The 19,740-nt window shown below is 39.4% G+C and overlaps 3 protein-coding genes across 5 annotated transcripts; 1 reads left to right on the top strand and 2 right to left on the bottom strand.

The window, feature by feature from the left end:
* The first annotated feature begins 1,136 nt into the window (after positions 1-1,136).
* Positions 1,137-4,232, top strand: LOC104432712 (scarecrow-like protein 30). 3 transcript variants are annotated; one of them, XM_010045217.3, is made up of 2 exons: positions 1,137-1,428; positions 1,795-4,232. In XM_010045217.3, exon 2 carries the CDS (start codon positions 1,912-1,914, stop codon positions 4,036-4,038), a length of 2,127 nt encoding a protein of 708 aa, XP_010043519.2. In that variant the 5' UTR covers positions 1,137-1,428; positions 1,795-1,911; the 3' UTR covers positions 4,039-4,232. The 3 variants fall into 3 exon arrangements, with proteins under 3 accessions (XP_010043519.2, XP_010043518.2, XP_010043517.2); XM_010045216.3 differs by having other exon boundaries at positions 1,745-4,232; XM_010045215.3 differs by having other exon boundaries at positions 1,709-4,232.
* A 441-nt stretch (positions 4,233-4,673) lies between these two features.
* LOC104432711 lies at positions 4,674-8,195 on the bottom strand. Its single transcript, XM_010045214.3, has 5 exons — positions 7,925-8,195; positions 7,689-7,789; positions 6,076-6,157; positions 5,908-5,993; positions 4,674-5,245 (listed from the first exon to the last, which is right to left on the bottom strand). Exons 1-5 carry the CDS (start codon positions 7,964-7,966, stop codon positions 4,993-4,995), a joined length of 564 nt encoding a protein of 187 aa, XP_010043516.2. The 5' UTR covers positions 7,967-8,195; the 3' UTR covers positions 4,674-4,992.
* Positions 8,196-10,613: 2,418 nt separating this feature from the next.
* Positions 10,614-12,568, bottom strand: LOC104432710 (suppressor of disruption of TFIIS). The gene is made up of 8 exons (XM_039306057.1): positions 12,487-12,568; positions 12,284-12,349; positions 12,095-12,192; positions 11,956-11,993; positions 11,773-11,860; positions 11,351-11,668; positions 11,068-11,133; positions 10,614-10,926 (listed from the first exon to the last, which is right to left on the bottom strand). The coding sequence occupies exons 1-8, from the start codon at positions 12,545-12,547 to the stop codon at positions 10,771-10,773; spliced, it is 891 nt and encodes a 296-aa protein (XP_039161991.1). The 5' UTR covers positions 12,548-12,568; the 3' UTR covers positions 10,614-10,770.
* Positions 12,569-19,740: the final 7,172 nt, after the last annotated feature.

Here is a 19,740-nt window from a genome sequence, read left to right as displayed (position 1 = left end):
TAACATGGAACCATTGACAGTCTGAAAATTTAAGACCATTGCGGTAAATTTATCGATAAGAAAAATTATATGGGACAAGATAATGAATGATGGAGCTGAGCACGTGCCTTTCCTTAATAAAAGACAGGAACATATCATTTCCTGTTGAAGCCAAAGTGGATTAGGGAAGAGGCATTTTCAAATCCCGTTTGGCCCTCCATCAATTATGCAAAAATGCTACAAAAAGATGTTGCCATTCCACGCTGCGACAAACCAGATGCTACGGAGCCATTTCTCAATTTAGCAACAAGGAGCAATAATTGCCCGGCCAAAAAATAAAGAGCAATAATTGTTATTAGCCAACGTTTGATTGGATATTTATCATTCCAATTCCGAAAGCGACGCGATAGCTTTGCTCTTTGCTTGTAACTCGACACCGGCGGCTCCCGGTTACTCTTTAACAAAAAAAATGGAAAATAGCGTGTGCAGGGCTGGTCCAAGAGGATGGGTCAGACAGCAAGACCGTGAGAATAAAACCCTAATTGATGGTTGAAAGACAAACAACTTTTTGCCATTTTCAAGTTCAGGTGTGGAAAAAAAAAAGGACAGGGTGGGAAGATCAAGAAAATCTCTCTGACCGAGGGTGCATGTGCAGGCGGAATCAAGAAGATGCTCATAGGTCATCAAAGACCAAAAGGAAAGGCAAAACACAGACCAATTAAATAAAGAGAGGGAAAAGCATAGATCTGCACAGTAGATTGTCAACATCAATGACCCCCCACTATCTTCAAAAGTTCTCTGAATTGGGTCTGAAAAGCCTCAGGATTTGCTTATCCAATCTTGCTCATTAAGTTTCAGATTAAATTAATCATAGTTGAGATGTGACGAAGCAAGTGGGTGAAAGGGAAAGCCATGAAATTATGGAGCAGTAGCAGGAAGAATTATTATCTTTTGATATCTACCTATGACCCCTCCTTTACTTACCTAAGTTTCCAGAGCATCTCACGGTGCGTTCACACTTGAACAATAATTGGTCAAATATCTTGATCGTCAAGAAACTTTTCTCTCTCTCTCGGTCGCGCGTACAGGTATTTCGCACACCGATACATAGAAAATTCAAGACAGTCTCCCAAGACAAAAGTCAATTGTTTTATTCATATCCCCACACAAAAACATCAGGGTCACCAATCACTGACTGGCTTATATCGCCGAGGGCAAAAACCTGTGAGCATGGAGAGGTGGCGGCTTTCTTTGTCTCACTTTTGAGATGTTTCCTTGAAGCTTCTGTACAACTTGGGGTGGCTTTCTGTCGTTATTGTCTTCCCTCCCTCGTTTCCTCTATCTACCTCGTGAGGGGTATATAACTCAAAATCAAGTCTTTCACATTAGTCAATAGGCTTCACTTTGTCCTTTCAGTTTCAGCACGGTATATTCTCTTGCTTTCTCAAGGTATTCCTCTCTCTCTCTCTCTCTCTCTCTCTCTCTCTCTCTCTGTTTTTTTTTTTTTTTTTTTTTTTATGATGAAAGTTTTAACGTTCCTGTTCCTCCGTTTTCTTCTTTTTCGGGGGAGTTGATCTAAATCTGCGGGTTTTGTGTGGCGTGCTGGCAATATTATGTGATGTCTGATTCACTTGGATTGCTTGAATTTGTCTGCTTTTACTCTTCTGCTTAGTGTTGGTGTAGGCGTTGTTGACTTGGCTTCACTTGCCGTGTTTTTGCTTCTGTGTAGATACTGAGTTTTTCCCTTGTTTAACCAAACATTCAGGGGACGATTTTGCAAAGCTGACCCCCGAAAATTTGGAACGTTGATTGCAGGGAGAGAGAAAGAGGAAAAAAGGGGGGGGCCTTCGATTCGCTTTTTTTCTTGCCCTTCTTCTTTTTCTCAATCATTTGCAAGCCATCGTCTTCTGGGTTTTTCTGGGTTAGGTTACTATGGAATCCCTTCTCACAGAACATTCTAGTTCGTTGAATGGGTTTAAGTTTGACCACAGATCGATTTCGATCCACCCAAATTGTAATCTCATTAATGGGTTCAAACATGATGCCGAACCCAATAACCCCGTTTCCAGTGCATCTAGCTTGGAGGTGGAATCCCCAGAAGATAGTGATACCTCCAATTCGATTCTCAAGTTCATAGGGGAGATGCTCATGGAGGAGGACTTGGAGGAGAAAAACTGCATGTTGCAGGATTGCTTGGCCGCCCTCCAGGCCGAAGAAAAAAATTGGCGTGATGTCCTCTACCAGAAGGATTCCCCGTCATCAGAACATTCATCCCCTTCCGTTAATCAAAACTTCATGAGTAGATATTATTATTATTCCCCTGAAAATAGCAATTCCGATGGTTGTTACAACTGTGCGGCTGTATCAAACCATGTTAAGTTCAATGGTGCTCATGAGCAGGGTAATTGCAATGCCTCTTGTGCTGCTGTGATTGATTCTCCTTCTAGCTCCTATCTGGATCTTGACTCATATAGTGGAATACAAGCAGCTAATGAGCTCCTTTTAAGTCGGACTACTGATATACTTGGTGTGGGGAGTAATCGGACAGTGTTTCCTGAACCAAAAGAAGTAGTTGATCATACTGGGTCAGAGGGTGAGGGAAGTCAATGTTCTCCCAACAGGGAAAAGAAAAGTCACGGACGGGAAGATGAAGAGTACCAACAAGGAGGACGAAGTAACAAACAGTCAGCAATTTTCGTGGAAGAAGAGTTTGATGAACAAACAGCTTTGTTTGACAAGGTCTTGCTTTGTCAAGGTGGAATAGGTGACCAATTATACCCTCTTTACGATAACCCAGAAAAGCAAGAAAATGAAGAGTTGCCGCGGAATGTTCCTGCAAAAGGATCCAGCAGCAGCAGCAGTAGCAGTAGCGGCAACAGCAGTGGCAAAACGTCACGAAGGAGGAAAAAGGGGAGTGGTGGGGATATGGTGGATCTGTGGACCCTTTTGACTCAATGTGCACAATCTGTGGCAAGCAATGATCATCGAAGTTCACATGAACTGCTCAAACAAATCAGACAGCATTCTTCTCCCTATGGCGATGGCACCCAGAGGCTGGCCTATTATTTCGCCAATGGCCTTGAAGCACGTTTAGTAGGCACAGAGACGCCATCCTATTCGGCGCTCATAGGTAATGGTGCATCTGCTGCCGAAATCCTCAAATCCTACCAGGTCTTCGTCCAAGCGTGCCCCTTTAAAAGGATGTCAAATTTCTTTGCAAACAGGACAATCATGAAAAGGGCTGAGCAAGCACGCAGGCTTCACATTATTGATTTTGGCATTCTCTATGGCTTCCAATGGCCCTGCCTTATTCAACGTATCTCGAGAAGACAAGGTGGCCCTCCCAAGATCCGCATGACGGGTATCGAGTTCCCACAACCTGGGTTTAGACCCTCGGAGAGGGTCGAGGAAACTGGGCGACGATTAGAGAAGTATGCCAAGAGATTCAACGTGGACTTTGAGTACCAGGTGATTGCGAAAAAGTGGGAAACCATCCAATTAGAGGATCTGAAGCTTGAAGGAGACGAGATGACTGTGGTCAATTGCTTGCACAGGTTGAAGAACCTGGCTGATGAATCAGTGCTGATGAACAGTCCAAGGGATGCAGTTTTGAATCTGATAAGAAGGATTAACCCGGATATATTCGTCCATGGGGTGGTCAACGGCTCCTATAATGCTCCTTTCTTTGTCACGAGGTTCCGGGAAGCGCTGTTTCATTTCTCTTCGCTGTTTGATATGTTTGATGTGAGTTTGACTCGAGAGGATCCACAGAGGATGCTCTTTGAGAAAGAGGTATTTGCCAGAGATGCGATGAATGCCATCGCATGTGAAGGTTTTGCCAGGGTCGAGAGGCCCGAGACATACAAGCAATGGCAGATTAGAAATATGAGAGCAGGCTTTAGGCAGATTCCGTTGGATGATGAGATATTTAGGAAAGTAAAGAAAACAGTAAAGGTACAGTACCACAGGGATTTCATCGTAGATCAGGATGGATGTTGGATGCTCCAGGGATGGAAAGGGAGAGTGATCCATGCACTCTCGTGCTGGGTACCCGCTTAGGGATTGGGCTAGAATAGTGTGTGCTTTTAAAGTATATTTGTATCTATTCTTTATAGATAGTGTTTTTGCTACAAAAAATGATGCCATGTAAATCCTAGTTCCTTATTGCTGGGCCTATTGAAGAATATTTGAGCAGATATAATGTAAAATAGCTTCTTCATTTTCATTTCAAGCTAAGGACAAGACTATCATGATCTTTTGTTCTCCTAACATGTGATTCAGGATATATTTCATGTTTTCGTCAGGTTTTTGGCTTCGACCCTTTCATTCTCCTCACGACATTAGCTCACCTAGACAGTATAACGAACGGGAAGGAAGATGGGATTGGTCTAATGGATCTTTGCTTCATTTTAAGAGCCCTCAATAAAGCCAATCGAAGGAACGTTTTCGAGGCCTTCTCATTCGTCCATACTAAGCCCAAATCTGGTAGAAGTACATAAAGCAAATGATCGGGTCACGGTGCTTTAACGACATACCCCGCATACCACATCTCGAATAAAGTCAATAGCTTAGCCAATATCCACAATTTAAGTATTTTGAGGGAAGACAGAGATGCTTAATTCTCTGCATTTGATTGACCTCTCTCTCTGTTTCAGAAAACCATGATAGAATTACAGAACAATAGGGCAAAGAAATTCTATAAAGTAGAGATTTGACATTACACCCTGCGCAAACAAAAGGTTCTCGATTCTCTTTTGGCCACATAGACGGTTCTGTTCAAAAGCATCCAGGGGGTGTTTGTCTGTGGGTGAAGAGAGAGAGTGGCCCAAAACAAAAGGTTCTCGATTCTCTTTTGGCCACACTTTAATTCTATAAAGACGATTCTCTTTTTGGGTTTCACAATGCTTACGACTATGACAAGAATACAACTGCACTTTAATTCTATCAATCAAGAGACAGAGACGGGGGAACAACAAAATCAATGAGCATCATAAGACAATACTTCATATATTCTTATTTTTCTTCTTGACCCTTAGATCGTCTCAGAATATTCCAATCTAGCTTTTCTCGTTTTGGCTGCTTGTGAGAACTTCGACTACCGGCAGGCGATGGCTGTTGATCACTTTGCATAGTTCTTGGTGATTTGCTGGGATACGGAGTGTCTGCTACGACTTCAGATTGCTTTCTTTTAAAGTCTTCATTCCCTTCAGAATCCTGTTTATTAAAGCTAACAGGTTCTTCGCCATTCATTGCAGACCCATTATCCCTGAGGCATTTAGAAGAGATATTGGATGTCAATGTACATTCTACAAGGTCTTCTCAAACACAAACTTTACTCTTGATTCTGAGACAGCATTTTCCCCATTGGCTCACACGAGTATTTCTGAAACTCGGAACCAAGTGGCATCACCAAAATTGCATCTTGCTAGCAAACCTACTTTAAAGACAAATTCTAGCCCGAGTGTCCCCTCATCCACAACGCTAGTACGTCTTGATGAGATATGCACCATCAGTATCAGATCTAGAAAGAAAAGGGGGAGGGGGCAAAGCTTTCTCAAACTAAAGTTTGCATAATTTGCAATATGTATGGGGAGAAAAGAATAACAGGAGCAGGGGAAATCAAGTTTTTTACGAAGCAGTTTGTGAATTCTACAAAAAGTCTCCCTTCTTGGATTTTGCCTTAGATCGTCAATCTTGTTTGAAACCCTAAGACGGAAATGTTTCAGCTCATCCACACAAAACACCCTAAATGGAAAACATGTACTAGGTCGGATCCACGTGCTTTGTAATAGCAGCAAGAATGACGAAGCAACCTCATGAAAAGACTGCAAAACATGCATAAGAATTCTCTGATATGCTGGACAACTTTGTGAAGAATTGACAAAGAAAAAATGAACAATATCCAGATCTAGTACACAATCCTCATACCTGAAAGAAGATCCTTCACTTTGAGGACCAGAAGATGTCACTGGAGCATCTGGCTGATGAGGATTTGCTGCCTCTTCATTCATTTTCTAAGGACAAGACACTTTGACATGAACAAGAAACCAAGGACTAGAACTACAACTCATCAGGCTATTCAGATTCACTACTTACATCTACAGAAGGATTAAAACACTGGAAAGACATTCGTCCAATGACTGCTCCAGGATGAGGATCACCTTCCATTATGACAACGCTGCACCATTTATAAGAATCAGAACCAATTAAGCAAGTAAACAAAGGAGTCAAAACATAATTCATCGCCACAGCAAGGAAGAGGTGCTCAATAGACCTAATGTGATATCACACCTTATTTGCATCACACCTCTAGAACAACCGTAAACATAGAGAGATGATCAGAATCAAACAGAAAGGCCACATTGCACCCACACAATTCCATCAGCAGCCTTTTAGATGCCTGCAGTTATACTAGGAAAAAAATGATCATAGCATATTGAAAGACTATGAGAAATGGTGATAGACATTTTCATGATAAACACCATATATGTCTGAGGCAGTCCTGATGGACACGGAGTAGTAAACTTGATAGTTGTAGATCTCTTATAGCCATGAATGTCACAATTCTTGAGATCTGCCTTACAATTCAGTCAAAGTTATCTTTATAATAATTCTTAAGTTTTGAAGAAAACATTTGGATGAGTCAGTTACCTAATGTCTTATAGATACTGCACAAAATACCCAAGCATCTGCAGCCGAGGTAAGACATTAAACCCTCCTAAAAGCAGGTTCAATAGGTTTATGAATTTCTCGGTCATCCTTGTAGAAGCATCGCTCTACCAAATTGAAAGCATAAAAGTAATTGATCATACTACTATACAAAATCGGCTATCAAAGTTGTGCTATGTTGATACAGGCTGGTGGGTTTGGTAAAGAGTTCATCTTTTTTAATTCTATTTTCTTTGTTTCCTTCACTTTCTTTTGTTTTCCATAAATCCATTTATTTCCTTTCACGTAAGAAAGTTCTATGGCTTTTGGTATATCCTGGGACAAGCCCCATTTGGGCCATGGTCGGTTAGACAAATTTCTTTGTTTGAGAAAATGCCATGGTTCATTCTTTTATTGTTTTTTATCCTTTCATTAAATGTTCTTTTAAGCATGGAACCAAATGTTTAGCTAAGCTTACTTTTTTCTTCAATTATTCTCATCTACTTCTTCGGTTGGCACAATCCATAGTGGGGAGCATCACACATCCTCGCAACCAAAAGGTGTAGGTAAAGACACACATGCTTTATATACACGATTTAATTATGAATAATTAGCTTACACGATTTAACATTAAAATCAATGATCGAAGCCACCAAAATGTGAATAAAAACTTGTGAATGAAAGGGTGCGATGATCCTGGCGGCAAAATAATCAAACAAAACTTATCGGAAGAAGATATCAGCCACAATGCGCCGGTTTTTTTACTACTTAGCATATCAGTTAAGGGTTTGGAGAGACCCATAAATAAAAATGTCGAATCTAAGAAGTGAATATGTCTGAAAAAATTGTCATATCTAGGAAACTAGTGTAACCCAAAGGAATCCTCTACAGGCGGCATTCGAACAATTCAAGTTCAACATCGTCTTAACAATACAACAGGTCAAGCAGTGCAAATAAGCCTAACAAGAATTCCAACATATGAATGGATGACTGCAATCAATTAAGCCAATTCGTCCACTAAACGTTATCAACAATCAATCAGAGCAATTCCTCGGACGTACCATTTCTTCCGAACTGAAGCAGAGGAAAGGAAGTCCCCATTAGCTTCCGCTTCAACCTCCTTCTTGGGTTTCTCCTCTCTCGCGGCCGCCCTTTGCATGAACTGCCCAAGAAATAAACCCGTGAACAGCAAGAACCGACATTTATTAGCCAAGCCAACCGCGCGGCCATAACCCCGACTGGGTTTTCCCGGGACGGGCCTCGCGCACTCGAGAAGCTTGAGCTCGGGGATCGTTACCTTCAAATTCTTCAAGGTGCTCGAGAGCTCGCGTTTCGCCATCCCGGCTACGACCTTGCCCAGATTCACTCGCGAAAAGAGGCCGAGAAAACGGGGGAAGAGCCGAAGCGACGCCGCAAAAGGGTTTCTTCTGAGGGCGACGTCGTGTCGAGAGCCGGCCGGAATCTCGTCGGAGCGGCGGACGATCTATCGGAAAAGGGAGGGAAGCCTTCTGTCTCCTTCGGGAGCCGCGGAGAAGACGAAGCAAAGGGCGCTCCAACCCTCGCTGGCGGCTGGTCGTGCGGGCTGGCCGGGTTTTGGTTTGGTGGACTTGGCCCATTTTTCACGGCCCAACCCTAGATGGGCCCTATTTAGTTTTAGTTTTCTGCAAATTTGTATTTATTGGATCTAGCTGGATTGACCAAGACCATCTTCCGACATTGATATACAGAGTGATTTGTCAACTTTTTGTTGGGTTTCATACGCGATCCCATTTCTATAATAACTACTTGAAGATTTCCACTTCAATTTTCTTTCACTTCCGGTCTTTAACGGATCGAGGATGGATTGAAATTAGGATCAAGTGCGCGTACGATTAAAAAATGTCAAATTTTTTTCTAGAGAACTTATCAAGTTTGGGCTGGCTTAATTGGGAAAGCAAAGCCCGAAAAGTAAATAAGCAATGTCTACACCTGTCCGTTGGCATCTTGGGTAAGGACTAAAACTTGCCCGGTGTAAAGGTGATGCCACAGAGCCACCGGGCCATCGGGCATCGTCTGATCGAATTGCGACTTTGTTAGTGAGCTTAAAAAATTCCTTCAATTGCCGGCGTGATCAATGCATGTCAATTCCATCATAATGAAGAAATTTATTTGAAGATGCTAATTTTTGAGTCCATCAGACTAAAAAACAGAAAAATGGCTCCTGCTTACAGTTACAGCTGCCTTTACACTTGGAACTTTTGCCGGTTACTATAAAATAGATTCGGCTTATTTATCAAGACATCTTTGCTTTTCAATCATTTATTGCAAACTTATAATGTGAACACTGTAAATGTCATAACTTTTGTACGGAGCTTACTTAAGAACCATAACTTTTTTTCCATCACTTAATGTCACATTAATTAAAGTCATTCATTTAAGTGTCTTGTTTGGTCGGGAAATTTGACGTAACATTAATTTAATACGAATCGTCCGACATGATTAGTCAGCAAAATGAAGTGAGTAAGTGAATGCACATATGGCGTTGTACGGCCCATCTGCTTGCCACAAATTAACGAATTGGGACAAAATTAGTAATTTTGTTCGAACCCTAATCTCGATTGAGGAAATTGGTCAAAATTACTGTAAGAGTTAGGCTTGGAAACTTAAAACAAAAAGAAAGAAAGCATAAGACCCCCAGTCCAAATAAATCAGAAAGTGTCTCCTTCTTCTCCACCCTGAAGTGCTTGTGAAGTGAGAGAGGAGAAAATAGAGAACGCGAGCCACGTAAAGAAGAAGTGCAAGGCTACGACGAGTCAAATTACTTTCCTTTTTTAGGGTCCGATAAGGATTCTAACCCTTTGTTGATCCAATCCAAGGAATTTTCGGAGTTAAAACATATATTTGGAACTGCGTGAATTTTGAATTGAGATATTTAATTTAGGAGTTATTAAACTATGATGGTTTGGGGTATTATAGAGCCACGAGATTCATAAAAGTCGATTCCAAATTACGGTTTGGTTGAAGCGAATTTCTAAAATTTCATGCACGAGCTATACAGAGCGAACGACAATAAGTGAGTGCTATAGACAAATGTATCATTAGCACCTAAGAATCATTTTAACAGATATTAAGCCTAGTTAAGTTGAGTTGTAATTAAGGTAGCATTTTACTTTACTTTAATATCGTTTTCATTTAATTGATAGGATGACGAGTTTGTCGTTTTAGGTGGCTTTTGTTGTTTGGTTCTGCAACCCCAACTAAGTGGAACTTATCACTTATTTGAACTTGTAAACTTGTGTCTTAAAAGTGATAGAGACTTGATATATTATGAATTATGAAATATCATTTTTGTTGTATTAAATTTGAATGGGACATTTAACTACTCCTTGGTTGGGATAAGAGCACCACAAACATTTCATGCAATGTTCACTTGATTATCATGACTTTTTTTTCATGCACTTGCACCCCATAACTTCTAAAAACCATTCACTTGAGTGCTATGTGCTATAACATTTTATGAATGGTTACCAAAGTACTGAAATTCGATATGAAGGCACTCAAGTAATCAATTGAAAAGTTGTATACCACTCTAAGTAATTAAAAATAAAAATAAAAAAAGTTATGACAATCAAGTGAGTAACTTATATAAATTATGTATTCAATGGATCAAAATAATTATTATAGCACTCAAGCAACATTTGGTTTTTTTGTAAATGATTTGAAAAACGACTTATGAAATGTATTGTGAAAGGTTTTATACATACATACATACATATATATATATATATATATATAAAATACAAATTTGATTTATGAAATGAATTCTAGAAGAATTTGAGAAATTCTTTTACAAAGATATTTTGACCGATAAACCAAGTTGCGAAAAGTTATCTGTTTTAGTTTGTGAAATTAATTTATAATTTGGATTCTGGATTGGCTATGTGGATTAGTAGAGAATATTTTAGTAGAGTTGATAGTCATTGTCGCTATTTAACAATTACATCGAATGATGGGAAAGAAGCAGTGGACTCTCTTTTATTTTCCTTTTATTTTCCTTACAAAGATAAGTGGTTAGAGCCTAGAGGTACATCGGCAAAAGTAAGGGAGGCGTGTACAGGATAAAAGTACAGGTCTTAATATCGTCCATCGTTCATTTCGCTCCAACTAGGCTTCCACTGATGTCTCAATTGCAACCTCCCCTGAATACTTAACGCATTCAGAATTCTTGTCAGCTTCCCAGAGCTCTGGCAGTGCCTCCCGGATATTATGGATGCTCTCCAATGCGTAGTCAACCCCCTTGGTTCGGTGAGCGGTGCCAACCTACATACATCGATGTTATGCAGACAGAAAATTTTGAGGGTTTTTCTTTATGGTGATCATCAATGATAATCCAGGCAAAAATCTTTATGCTATCAGCAAGGAATGACAAGCAATGACTCGGATTTTCCATCGATAGCCTACCAGCACCGTATGAAGTCCCAATTGTTTCCCAGTCTGTAAGTTGCGGACGCTATCATCAAAGAACACCTGAAATGAGAGAGAACTGCAATGTTATAAAATGATTTTGCAAGGTTTGTAACGGAGCAAATCACGGTGATTCAGACCTCGTCAGATACTATAAGCCATCCAAAATTCAAAATGAGAATAACAGATCTGAAGAACCCAGCTTTGTAAGTAAAGACCACATTTGACAAGGGAGACAAGTGAAATGAGTTGTTTAGAAAGGTATAGTCATGTCTCTTACCGTTCGCTGAGGGTTTATGTTAAGAATCTTAAAAGCTTGCTCAAATGCCTCCTCAAATGGCTTGCAAACAACTGGAGTTTTAGGAAGCATCACACCCGCATCAACATCGATAGAGCAAGCACCAAAAAGAGAGGCTTCATCGCGGGAAACAGACCTCGTTTGCAGGCATGTCAAATTACTGTCTTTCTCATCAGGTGAAGCAGTACTTTTATCAGTAGGATTTAGAGTCTCAAAGCATACAATCCCATCAAAGCAGTCCTCCAATCCAAGCCTCGCAAGAGCTCTAGCAGCGTGAGCTTTGTCTGCGTTGGTAAATATCTAAAGAAACAACCAAATTCACAAGGAAAAGGCTCTGATCAGCAAACAACCCGGTAATAGAATCCTTCTTCCTAGAGATTTTAGTACGAGAGCACAGAACTTACACACTTGCGGATGGGAAGGCTCTGTAAAAGATGTCTTAATACAGGGTCAGGCTTCAATATATCGTATGGCAATGTCCCGTGAACAAAACTGTGAAAATTGCATAATATAATGACTTTACTGCACAAACCAAAGAAATACAGCTAAAAGGTAGCCCAAGAACAAGGAAAGGGAAAAGTTAGTACCCATGACAGTCATCGTAGTCAAAATTATATCCAAGTGCCTGTAATCAATTAAAGCCCAGAATAAATCACTCGTTAGCATAATTCACTGAGAAGTACACAAAGATGACAGTTCGATGAAACTAAAAGGTCAGGCGCAAACCTTCAGACCAGCCATAGTCGTCCCATAATCCTTGTAAAGTGATAGACACAATTCTGGAACTTTACTCTCCTCCATATGAAGCTTGTGCAACATATATTCTACAGACAAGAAAATTTAAGGAAAAACATTTGTGAGGAACGCATATTAACTCAAAGCAAATTCGAGAATTTCAATCACTGAATATGTTACCTTGAATGTTCTTGGTAATCAGCGCTGACAGTCCAGAACTAAATGGATACAAAGTGTCATCCAGATCTGTAATTTGAGTAATCATCAACATGTTAAATTTCTGGCATCGGCCAAGTCTTTGCAACTTGGCTAGAAGCAAATCAAAGATGGAATTAGAGAGTTTAAGGAAGAAAGCATCAAACCCCTGATAAAAGAAAACTCACCAAATAACAAGCACTCGTATTTGGGTTCTGGAGCCTGCTGGTACTTGTTTTCGAAATCCATGTTCTGAAAATACAGAACCCACGGATGCTGAAAGCCAAAGCCCAGCGTATGGGTTGTCTTCCTAGAAACTGGGTTGGTAGAACCTCTTGCTGTATATGATCACACTCTCTGCATTGAAAAAAAAAAAAATCGAATCAGACAACCGCGCAATCGGAGTTTAGGTAACTGCCGAAAAGCAAAGATTAATAGCTATGTTTAAATTGGACATTCCATGAGATTATCCTCTCTGCATATAAATTCAAACCCCCAAAAACAAAAGAATAAATAAAAGCTCGCACAAGATCGTCCATTTTGCCTTGAAGATCACGGAAAAAGAAAACGCTCAAAGTTTCATTGAAGACTAACGGACAAAGTAGAGAGAGGACGAGCACAAATTTTTAGTATGAAGGCGAACTGATTACTGGGCTGCAGTCTCTCGACCGTTACAATAACCAGCAGATCTAAATCTCGAGGGTATCTCACAAAAACCGCGACAAGAAAGCACAATGTAGCCACTACAAAGAACAGATCTCCTCCGACAAAAACAGAAAGCACGGTGTCACATACGAGAGTTCCCGAAAAAAGCAGCCTAAAACCCACGCGACATGACCAGGAGCGAGCGCTACCTCAGAAAAAATCGCGGAGGACACGAAGGGATGCTTCGGAACAGAGAAACGCAGAGGGAGAGAGAAACGTGACTTGACCACAACGAAGGAGAGTGCTTTAATGGACGGAGGGGCCAAGGAGAGGATGATAGGGAGGAGAGGGGCTCGTTTAAATAGACCAGACGTGACGCCTGGCGAAAAGGTACCTGGAAAGAAACAAAATTCGTAAATGGCTCAATAAGAGGAAGCATCTAAAAAATTCAATCCAGCGAAAAGTAGGAGAGACGTTCCCATTGACCGTGCGAAACGCATTAAAAAACGACGCGTTCCGAGTTGAAAGGGAGTCACTTCTGCGGGCCGACTTCAGTTTGAAACAGAGACGTTCGGACGCGTGTCGCTGTTGGGATGGCTGTGTCTTGGGGAGTGTGAACATGGAGGAGGGGGACATCACGCGCCCGCTTCGCGGCGTACGTGCGTACTTACGTAGTTTTTTTTTTTTTCAAAGTACTTAACAACGAAGAAACACTTCCGAGATAAGCCACGAAATATGTCCAGTCATATCATATCTCAACCTGAAAATTATATTTCTTAAGAAATCTTTTTAATAAAGATTAACATCAAGAAAAATTTAACCCATCCATAGGTAATCGTGATGATTGAGCTTTACTACCTTCTTGTAAAGGGAATGAGTTCGAATCTCCAAATACTCGCCACTTATGTGAGGACTCAGGAATAATTTACTAAGCCAACCTCAAAGTTTACGTCTAAATAGCGATTTGCGGCAAGGCACCGATAGCTTGCGGCGAGGCCTCATCGGTGCCATCGAGCACCGAAGGATCGTGTAATTCCCGAAAATGATCTCCAGCAGTTCCTTAGTCAAAAAAAAAAAAACATCAAGAAAAATTTCAAATTAATATAATTTGAAAAAATTTATTCTAAATTAATTTTTTTGCCATTTAAAATTTCGAACTAGTACATTTATTAGAAATTTATCATCCATTAAATTTTGACAAATTTTATTGCCAAATTACTGAATTGAACATGAAAATTGATAAATATATCAATTTGATATTCTATTATTAGTTTATCATATATGTACCAATTTATGATTTTTTATATTAATTTAATTTAACAAAAACTTGTTATAATATAAAAATCTAAATTTTGAAAATTAAATTGATGAGAGATCAAGTCTTTACCCAAAAAAAAAAAAAAAAATTAATGAGAGATCAAGTTTCGGAAATTTGGTTTCTGTATTGGAGTTTTCAACCACCAAAGTTGGAAAGACCAACATGTAGTTAAAATTGGACCAAATTGTGAATATTTTTTTATGGTGGGATTTCATTCTTGGTCCTTATTTTTCGATGGACTTCACAGCTTGAAACAAGAAACTCCAGCGTTGGAGATAAAGGTTAAAGTTGAAAAGTTAACTCTAGATTTTGAGTTGGACATTGACTCGATCAACTCTTAGGCACATATAAATATACTGTAGCCCAGCGGCTACTGTTGATGTGCACTAGAGTTATTCGTGGCTTCGAAGAGGGAAATTCATGATAATTACATCTTGGCCGTAATTCTTCGTGCGTGGAATCGAAGAAGAATTTAAATGTTTGTAACCACTTAAATTTTTGTTGTAGTAATTTATGTATAATTTTTTCGTGAGATTGATAAATTATTTAGTGAGGAATTGTATGGCAAAACTTACCAAGCAAAGGCTACCAACCCAGTCCCTTCTCATGTCCTATGGCAGGATTGAAGCTGCCTTCTGTCCATTTTGTAATGAGGTGCTAGACTCGATTAATCATTTATTTTTTGGATGCCATGTTACCTCGGGTGTTGCCTCCTTTTGGGCGACTCGGTGTGGTCTTCCACGGAGAAACAAGACTTGGGAGGACAACCTTACCTGGGCCTCAACCTTACTTTCGAGTAAGGACTATCATAGTTGTATCGGCCGGTTCTCTTTTGGCGCTCTTTGCCACACTGTGTGGAAGAATAAGAATGATATGCTCTTCAGGGGGGTGCAGAACTCTACATCCGGCATGAAGAAGCATCTTATGAAGGTAGTCCAAGACAAGACTTGCACCTTCAAGAATGTGGAAGATTCCCCAAAGAATAGGAGATTGCAACAATCCTGGGAGTTAGACCCTTCTATTTTTGTCTAGGGTTGGTGTCGAGGGCGTTGCGTCTGGGCATTGTTACTTTACTCCGCCTGGTTTTTTGTACAGCTTCCTTCCACTCTTTTGAGCTTGTTCATTAGAGTGTAAGTTTTTTTGAAGCCGGTTCCTTGTACTTTTTGACCTCCCCTTATAATACTTACCTTTTCACCAAAATATATATATATATATGGCAAAACATTGTGTGCATTAGTAGATGTATTTGGGGCTTGAAAAAATTGAAAGTTTTTGAGTAACTCAAATATGGTTATAATCATTATTATATTGCTTCATCTCTAATGGAATTCATTGCTACTATGACTAAGTTACGTAAATACATTGTCCGATAAATACATAAATATATCGTCCGATATAATTTCTTACTTGGTTTATTTTAGTGTTTGATTGCTTGCTTTCACAACAATTAGTATCAAAGTTAGGCTTAGCTAAGTTGAAGAAAATCGATGACAACAGAAGAAAGAAGAGTGAAAATCGACAAATTTGATGGGAAGATTTTGGTTTTTGAAAGATGCATATTGAGGATTATCTCTATTAAATGAAATTGCACTTACCCCTATCGGGGAAGAAGCCAGAGACGATGAAGCAACCTAATTGGGAATTGCTAGATAGACGAACTTTGGGTATTCGGCCAACATTGGCTTGTGACATTGGATTTAACATTAAGAAAGAGAATAGCATTGCGTTTGACGAAAACCTTATCAAATATATACGAGAAGCCCTTTACAATTAACAAAATTTATTTGATGCGATGTGTATTCAACTTAAAAATAAGTCATTTGAAAATCATATCAATGAATTAAATATGACTGTTAGCAATGAAGCACGGACACATTCCGAGAGTTTTCGCGCCACGTCGAGCACCCCGACACATATTCGACACACTCAGATAGACGGTCAACACAAGTTGGAAAATCCAACATATGGTCAACTCTTCCCAACATGCGTGTTCGGAATTGCAGGATGGTGGGTTTCTCGGGCAGGTCTGCAAGTGCTAAGGAAGAGAGAATTGTTATAAAAAAAAAAAAGGCAATGGAGGGTGGAGACGAGGCTGCGAGTGATAATGAGGTTGCGACTACAAGGGAGGGCTAAAGAAAGAATAGAGACCAAGGCGATCAAGAGTGTATCAATTGTGATGCCGTGATGGAGGACTGTGATGCTACGATGAAAGGTCGGAGGTGAGGCTAAGACTACAAAGGAGGAAGGGCCGAAGGTGAGGCGACGAGTGACTACAATGAGGTGATTGAGATGGAGCAGAGATCGAGCAAGGAGAAGAAGGAGGCAACGGCAAGGGTTTTTGGGTAGCTACTTTACCCGGGTTCTTTTTTAATTAGGAAGAAGAGTAGAAAAAAAGAATTAAAAATGGGATGCGGGGGGAAAAATGAGATGGTGAAATAAATTGATATTTTTCTTTTTTTTTTTTCTTTTTTGGAGAAAGGGGAGGGTGGAGGGTGATTTCAACTTTCAAGAAATGAAGTGACAGGCGGTGGGTGGTGCGGGGAAGAAATGAGAGGATGAAATCAATCCTACTGTCATAACCACTGTTGAGGCCAACAATATCTCCGTTGGTGGGACTCCTCTTGCTCTTGAAGCAGCAAATACATCCTTAGATGTCTATGATTTCTTTGAGGGCCTCTGATTACTTTGATGAGGCATCAGATTGATGGATGATAATTTGAACTTCGAATTTTATGTTGTTTCTCTTTAAATGTATTGTTTTTTACTATTCTTTAATATGGTTATGAAATGCTTATGAACCTTATATAATATTTATTTTGAAATTTTATTCGACTATATAACTAATATGCAACTTTTATAATACTTGACACCTAAAGTTATCAATATAAATGCAAATGGAAAATATCGAGAAAAATGAAGATGTTCGTTTGCTTGATAGTGCAACAACACATACTATATTTCGTAATGGACACTTTTTCTCGAGTATGACATTGCATAAGGCACAAATCTGTACAATATTAGGTCATATTCCGATTATTGATGGTTTTGGGAATGTCACAATTATTTTGCCAAATGGCATAGTCCTGCATATTGAGAATGCATTTCTAAGCATTAGATCAAAAGGGAATCTACTCAGTTTCAAAGATGTACGCCATAATGGGTACCATATTGAGACTATTTATGAGCAAGATAAGGAATATATTGGCATTTCCTCTTATAAGATGGGCCTGAAGACCATCCATGAAAAGCTAGAAGCTTCTTCTATAGGTTTGTATTGTGTCATGATTAAGGCTGTTGAAACCTATGCCACCACATCCTGGAGATTAGTAAACCCTCATTAGTTTGAACTGTGGCCTGGCGCTTCAATGATGCGTAGGATAATTCAAAATATAAAAGGCACCCTTTAAAGGATATAAAGGTATTGTTGTCCAAAGATTATAATTGTGAGGCTTGCTCACAAAGAAAACTCATTATCAAACTTTTTATAACAAATGTTAATCTTGAATCTCTTTATTCTTGCAAAGAATTCAAGGTGATATTTGTGGACCAATACAACCACCAAGTAGACAATTTCGATATTTTATGGTATTAGTGGACGCATCCTGTAGATGGTCTCATGTTTATCTATTATCTACGCGCAATATCACATTTGCACGTTTACTTGTGCAGATTATAAAGCTCTAGGCACAATTCCCTAATTATCCAATTAAGAGCATAATGATAAATAATGCTGGTGAATTTACATCAAAGAGTTTTAATATATATTATGCTTCACTCGAAATCGAGGTTGAGCACCCGGTTGCATATGTTCATACTCAAAATGGATTGACAGAATCCTTGATTAAACGTATCCAAATCATTGCTCGCACTCTATTATTGAGAACGAATCTCAACGACACAGCATGGGGTCATGCAATTTTGCATGCGGCAGCTCTAATAAGATTACGCCCCACTGCTAATCTTTTACAATCTCCCCTTCAAATGGTTCTTGGTTATGAACCAGATATTTCACATCTACGCACATTTGGTTGTACAGTACAAATGCCTGTAGCACCGCTAAAAAGGATGAAAATGGGTCCCCAACGCCGTTGGGCATTTATGTTAGGTTTAATTCACCATCTATCATTAGGTTCTTGGAACCAACTATTGGTGATATTTTTACTGTCATATTTACAGATTGTCATTTCGATGAGACTAGGTTTCTATCGATTGGGATACCTATAACTTCCATGACTGCAAAACAAAAACCAGTTAAGGTTTTTTCCTAGAATGAGAAAAATTTATCTTAATTAGATCCAAGGACTCCTGAATGTGAAAATGAGGTGCATCGCATAATCCATTTATAGGTTATGGCCAATAGACTTCCTGATGCATTTAATGATACTACTAAGGTAACGAAGTCTCATGTTCTAGCTGCAAATGCTCCAACTAGGATAGCTGTTCTCGAATGACAGGCTAAAATGGATCAAAATCTCTCACCCTTGAAGCGTGGTAGACCGATTGGATCAAAAGATACTGCTCCTCGAAAACGAAGGGGAAAGAATCAGGAATCCACTCCAGAAGAGCCTGGCGTTGTGCTTGCTCCCAAAAAACTTATTGCCCCTGAAGAGGCGCTAACCCATGAAAGGAACACTAGCCCCGAAAATATAGAGAATTCCATTACATATTGTAATGAGATTTAGGATCGAAATAAAATCATCATTAATGATATTTTTGCATTCTCAGTTGCTCATAAAATTATGGATGATGATTGTGAGCCACAATCTATTATTGAATGTCATCAAAGGCAGGATTGGCCTAAGTGAGAAGAAGCAATTAAAGCTGAATTAGCTTCCCTAACTAAACGAGAGGTTTTTAAACTTGTAACTCGTATCCCCGATAATGTAAAACCCGTTGGATATAAATGGGTATTTATCTGAAAACGAAATGAGAAAAACGAGATTGTCAAGTATAAAGCCCGACTCGTTGCCTAAGGATTTTCTCAAAGACCTGAGATTGATTATAATGAGACATATTCACCTATGATAGATATGATTACATTTCATTTTCTCATTAGCTTAACAATCTTTGAAAGATTGAAAATGCGTCTTGTGAACATTGTAACGGCATATTTATATGGCTCATTAGACTATGATATTTATATGAAAATTCCCAAGAGATTCAAAATGCTTGAAGCATGCACTCCCCGTAATTTATTCTTAATAAAATTGCAAAGATCCTTGTATGGTTTAAAGCAATCCGGTCACATGTGGTATCAACGCCTAAGTGAGTACCTAATTAAGGAAAGATACAAGAATGATCATATCTATCCATGCGTGTTTATTAAGAAATCAGACACCGGATTTGCTATTATAGCAGTTTATGTCGACAATATAAATTTAATTGGAACTCCAGAAGAGTTAGCTAAAACTGCTAAGTATTTGAAAATGAAATTTGAAGTTAAAGATTTGGGTAAAAACAAACTTTGTCTTGGTCTAGA

The sequence above is a fragment of the Eucalyptus grandis genome, chromosome 2 (genome assembly GCF_016545825.1).
Source record: "Eucalyptus grandis isolate ANBG69807.140 chromosome 2, ASM1654582v1, whole genome shotgun sequence".
Classification (NCBI taxonomy): Eukaryota; Viridiplantae; Streptophyta; class Magnoliopsida; order Myrtales; family Myrtaceae; genus Eucalyptus; species Eucalyptus grandis.
This window is presented reverse-complemented; position numbering and strand designations above follow the sequence as displayed.

Excerpts from the sequence above, each read along its gene's own strand:
- LOC104432711 (XM_010045214.3), bottom strand. The coding sequence starts at position 7,966 with ATGGCGAAACGCGAGCTCTCGAGCACCTTGAAGAATTTGAAG. Across the intron at positions 6,158-7,688 it reads GCTTCAGTTCGGAAGAAATG|CGTTGTCATAATGGAAGGTG; the intron begins GTACGTCCGAGG and ends TAAATGGTGCAG. Across the intron at positions 5,246-5,907 it reads AGTGAAGGATCTTCTTTCAG|GGATAATGGGTCTGCAATGA; the intron begins GTATGAGGATTG and ends TAAATGCCTCAG.
- LOC104432712 (XM_010045217.3), top strand. The coding sequence starts at position 1,912 with ATGGAATCCCTTCTCACAGAACATTCTAGTTCGTTGAATGGGTTTAAG.
- LOC104432710 (XM_039306057.1), bottom strand. The coding sequence starts at position 12,547 with ATGGATTTCGAAAACAAGTACCAGCAGGCTCCAGAACCCAAATACGAG. Across the intron at positions 12,350-12,486 it reads ATACGAGTGCTTGTTATTTG|ATCTGGATGACACTTTGTAT; the intron begins GTGAGTTTTCTT and ends CTCAAATTACAG. Across the intron at positions 11,994-12,094 it reads CGACTATGGCTGGTCTGAAG|GCACTTGGATATAATTTTGA; the intron begins GTTTGCGCCTGA and ends AATTGATTACAG.